Below are 3,974 nucleotides of genomic sequence, written 5' to 3'. Positions count from 1 at the left end.
TAGAAACTAATTCTTTGTTGAATATGTAGTTTGTCAATATTTTCTTCCAGTCTTTAGCTTCTCTTTTTATTCTCTTAACAGGGTCTCTTACAGAGCAAAAGGTTTTTATTTTGATGAAGTCTATTTTAACAATTTTTCCTTTTATGGATCATATTTTTGGTGACAAATCTAAAACCTCCTGACCCAGCTCCAAATCCCAAAGGTTTTCTTTTTGTTTTCTAAAGCTTTTATAGTTTTAAGTTTTATGTTTAAGTCTATGATCCATTTTGAGTTAATATTCATACAGGGTATGAGACCTAGGTTGTGGTTCTTCTGTTTGTTTGGTGGTTTTGTCTGTGGATGTCCAGTTGCTCCAGCCCATTTGCTACAAAACTATCTTTCATTGAATTGCTTTTGCATCTTTGTAAAAACTTAATTGAGTATATGTGTGCAGGTCTGTTTGAGGATTCTTTATTGTCTGTCTCATTGATCTATGCATCTGTCCATCTGCTAGCTATATAATGAGTGTTGAAAGGGTAGCCTGTAGCAGGGTATGGTGGTGTGCACCTGTAATCCCAGCTACTCGGGAGGCAGAGACAGGAGAATCGCTTGAACCTGGGAGGTGGAGGCTGCAATGAGTCGAGATTGTGCTACTGCACTCCAGCCTGGGTGACAGAGCAAGACTGTGTCAGAAGAAGGAGGAGGAGGAGGAGAAGGAGGAGGAGGAGGAAGAGGGGAGGATGAGGAGGAGGGGAGGACAAGGAGGAGGGGAGGATGTATGTGAAGGCCATGGTGGTCGATAAGGACTTTCCGGAGGACAGGAAGCCCAGGAAAGTGTTCCCAGTGAAGGTGACAGCCCTGGGCGGTGGGGACTTGGAAGCCACATTCACCTTCATGTGAGTGTTGCCCACTGCGGGGCCCCTCAGGCCACTATCTCCCCTCCCCAGACCCACCTGGTGCCCATTGCCCCATCCTTGTTTCGAGTGTCGGTAAGAATCACCCCTGCCTTGGAGGGAAACATCTCAGGCATCGTAAAGCTCGGTGGGGTGGGGGGCAGTGGAATTTTCAGGTGCCAGGTCAGGGCCATGCACCAGGTGAGCTGAGGATAGCCCAGGTGTGTCCTGGGAGCCGCTGCCCGCGTGTCTCCTGTTTTCCAGGAGGGAGGATCGGTGCGTCCAAAAGAAAATCCTGATGCGGAAAACGGAGGAACCCGGCAAATTCAGCGCCTGTGAGCCCCTCCCCCACCCCACCCCCACCCTCCCCCACTGCCAACCCCAGCTGTACCAGCCCCACCACAGGCAGAGAGTGCCCGGGCTGCCCTTTTGCCAGGGTCCCAGCCTTGCCCACTTCCAAGGAGGGGCTGGCCCCTCCTTCCTCGGAGGCTGGTGCCCCTGACATCAGACACCAGGTGTGTCCAGGGAACCTGGCTGACCACTGAGACATTCCTGAGTGTTTCTTCGTGTGGTCCAAGTGTTCTCTCTGTGAATGACCCATCTTCTCTGTCATCTACAGATGGCGGCAGGAAGCTCATATATGTGCAGGTGCTGCCCAGGAGGGACCACTTCGTCTTTTACTGCCAAGACCAGCACCGTGGGGGCCTGTTCCACATGGGAAAGCTCATGTGTGAGGGGCCCGCTGGGGCCTGCGTGTCCTGCCCCACTGTCTCTGCCTCCAGAAGCCAGTGGAACCAGCATCACCACGCCCTGGCATGCGGGGAAGAGGAAGCCCCCTGTGCCAGCCTTCATGTGCCGGGCACCACTGGGCAGCCGGTCCAAGTACCTGAAGTGGGAATGGGGTGGGCCAGGCAGGGACAGACACGGCCTCAGTGACATGAACCTGCCCAGGACCACTTCTGGGGTCTCCAGTGTAGGAGGGTCACCTGAAGGGGGAGGTAGCATCCTAACAGGGCCCTTCATGGCGCAGGGAGCCTCCAGGGCAGGAGGGTGGCCAGTGCCTCTGGGACACAAGGTCCCTCGAGGTGAGGGCTGTGACCCTGCAGGGTGGCTTTGGGAGCTGCCCAGGTCCCCTGGGGTTGTTGAGTGGCTTGGAGAGTCCCCACCACTGTCCCCCTTCCTGGGGACCTCTCACCTGGGCAGTGGCCATCTCCTCTGTCCCCAGTCCCACCCCTGAGCTCTCATCCATTCTTGGGCCTCCTCTCCTGCTTGTCCGGTGCTGGGCTGTGGCCATGTCTTCTGTCCCCAGCCCCACCCCAGAGCTCTGGTTCACTCTTGGGCCTCTCCCCCTGTCCTGGTGCTGTGCAGTGACCATCTTCTCTGTCCCCCAGTCCCACTCCAGAGCTCTCGTCCAGTCTCGGGCCTCCCCTCCCCCTTGCCCGGTGCTGGTGGTGGCCGTCTCCTCTGTCCCCAGCCCCACCCCTGAACTCTGGTCCACTCTTGGGCTTCTCCCCCTGTCCTGGTGCTGGGCCGTGGCTGTCTTCTTTCAGCATCTGCTCCCTGCAGGGCCATGTCGCTGTCCCCATCTCGGCTCACCTGTAGCCACCTCACCTGTAGGTAGGAATCCCGACATCAACATGGAGGCCCTGGAAGAATTTAAGAAATTCATGCAGCACAAGGGACTCTCAGAGGAGGACATTTTCATGCCCCTGCAGATGGGTGAGAGGACGGCTGTGCCCAGTCCCCCGTGTTTCCCCCGTGTCTCTCTGTGACCTTCAGTGTCCCATGACCCCCATGTCCTCCCATGTACCCCGCATTCCCCGTGTGCCCTGAGTCTCCTCACAGGGACTCCCGGGCCATGCTTAGGGTTCTTGTCATTGAAGAGTCTGAACTCTGGGCTGCGATGGGGTCCGGGCCCTGCTTAGGGTCCTCGTCGTTGGAGGTTCTGAGCGCTGGGCTGTGATGGGGTCCAGGCCCTGGTCCAGGGCGTCTTCTCATCCTTGGGTTTTTCTTGGTCTCTGCAGGAAGCTACGCTCCCGAACACTAGCGTGAGTGAGCCTTTGGGAGGACACTGGACAAGCCCAGAGTCCTGGGTTCCCAGGGTTCAAGGGTCCATCTGTTCTGGCTCCTGCCATCCCACATAAGCAGGGAGACCCCCCGGGGTCAGGCACGAGGTTGGCACCTCTCAGAGTCCGCCCACTCACAATTCCTGGGACATTTGGGAAGTCCTTTGTTTCACCTATTCCCGCGCCTGCCAGCCCGAGTGAGCGTTCTCCTCGGCCCTTCCACAGCGAGGCCTCCCTCGGGCTCCCTCAGGTGTCAGCTCAGCCCATCGCCCCCTGCATCTGTCCCCACTCGGTTGACTCCCCCCAATCCACTCACTGAGGATGCTCAGAGGCCTGCCCGGTCATTGGAGGAGCTGAGGTTACTCGGGAACCCCAAGGCTGCCCAGCAGTGGCTGATGTGGGGGCTGCAGAGCCTGGAGAGGGAGCTCTGGGCCTGGCCTCTGCCCTACCCTATAGCCTCCCTAACCTCTGCTCTTCCTAGCACAGCAGCCCCTAGTCTGCACCCAGAGTCCACCCTGCTGCCAGACACGGAGCCCAGACCACCTGGACCTATCCCCCAGCCATGACCCTTCCCTGCTCCCACAAGAGCTTCTCCCCCAGCTCTGGGCAGGCCTATCTGTGGGGATGGAGGGACTTGCACTGGCTCCCTGGGAGGCCTGCTGGGAGGTGGAGCCACAAGGGAAGCTGGGGAGACATTGGACCTAGCAAGCGTCAAACCACGAGAGGCATGACGTCAAACAGGCCTGCAGGGCCACGTGATGTCCTGGAGGGGCCTCCTGTAGAGCCACCCTCAGGTCTCAGGTTCAGCTTAGGACAAGCAGGGCCCTGGGCAGGAGCGTTTGGAAAGCCACTGGGGAGGACAGGAGTGGGGACACAGCGTCAGAGCTGCAGCAGTGGGGCCACTGCAGGGCTCCTGTCCCAGGGGTCTCAGAGGGATCCTCCGAGCGGCCCCACTTTAGCAGCCTGGGTTCAGTAGCAGCGCTGGAGAGAGGGGCACTGGTGCCTCCATCATCACCCCCAGAGCAAGGCAGAGCCA

General features: G+C 58.1%; 1 protein-coding gene across 1 annotated transcript; it reads left to right on the top strand.

The window, feature by feature from the left end:
• The first annotated feature begins 451 nt into the window (after positions 1–451).
• On the top strand, positions 452–3,504 carry OBP2B (odorant binding protein 2B). The gene is made up of 6 exons (XM_073022232.1): positions 452–875; positions 1,137–1,207; positions 1,492–1,602; positions 2,490–2,640; positions 3,189–3,335; positions 3,420–3,504. The coding sequence occupies exons 1-6, from the start codon at positions 754–756 to the stop codon at positions 3,502–3,504; spliced, it is 687 nt and encodes a 228-aa protein (XP_072878333.1). The 5' UTR covers positions 452–753.
• Positions 3,505–3,974: the final 470 nt, after the last annotated feature.

The sequence above is a fragment of the Chlorocebus sabaeus genome, chromosome 12 (assembly GCF_047675955.1).
Source record: "Chlorocebus sabaeus isolate Y175 chromosome 12, mChlSab1.0.hap1, whole genome shotgun sequence".
Lineage (NCBI taxonomy): Eukaryota > Metazoa > Chordata > Mammalia > Primates > Cercopithecidae > Chlorocebus > Chlorocebus sabaeus.
This window is presented reverse-complemented; position numbering and strand designations above follow the sequence as displayed.

What these genes read in the sequence shown, in the direction of transcription:
- OBP2B (XM_073022232.1), top strand. Translation starts at nt 754, where the DNA reads ATGTATGTGAAGGCCATGGTGGTCGATAAGGACTTTCCGGAGGACAGG. An exon ending in GAAGCCACATTCACCTTCAT is followed by an intron (nt 876 to 1,136) that starts GTGAGTGTTGCC and finishes CCTGTTTTCCAG; the next exon opens with GAGGGAGGATCGGTGCGTCC. An exon ending in ACCCGGCAAATTCAGCGCCT is followed by an intron (nt 1,208 to 1,491) that starts GTGAGCCCCTCC and finishes TGTCATCTACAG; the next exon opens with ATGGCGGCAGGAAGCTCATA.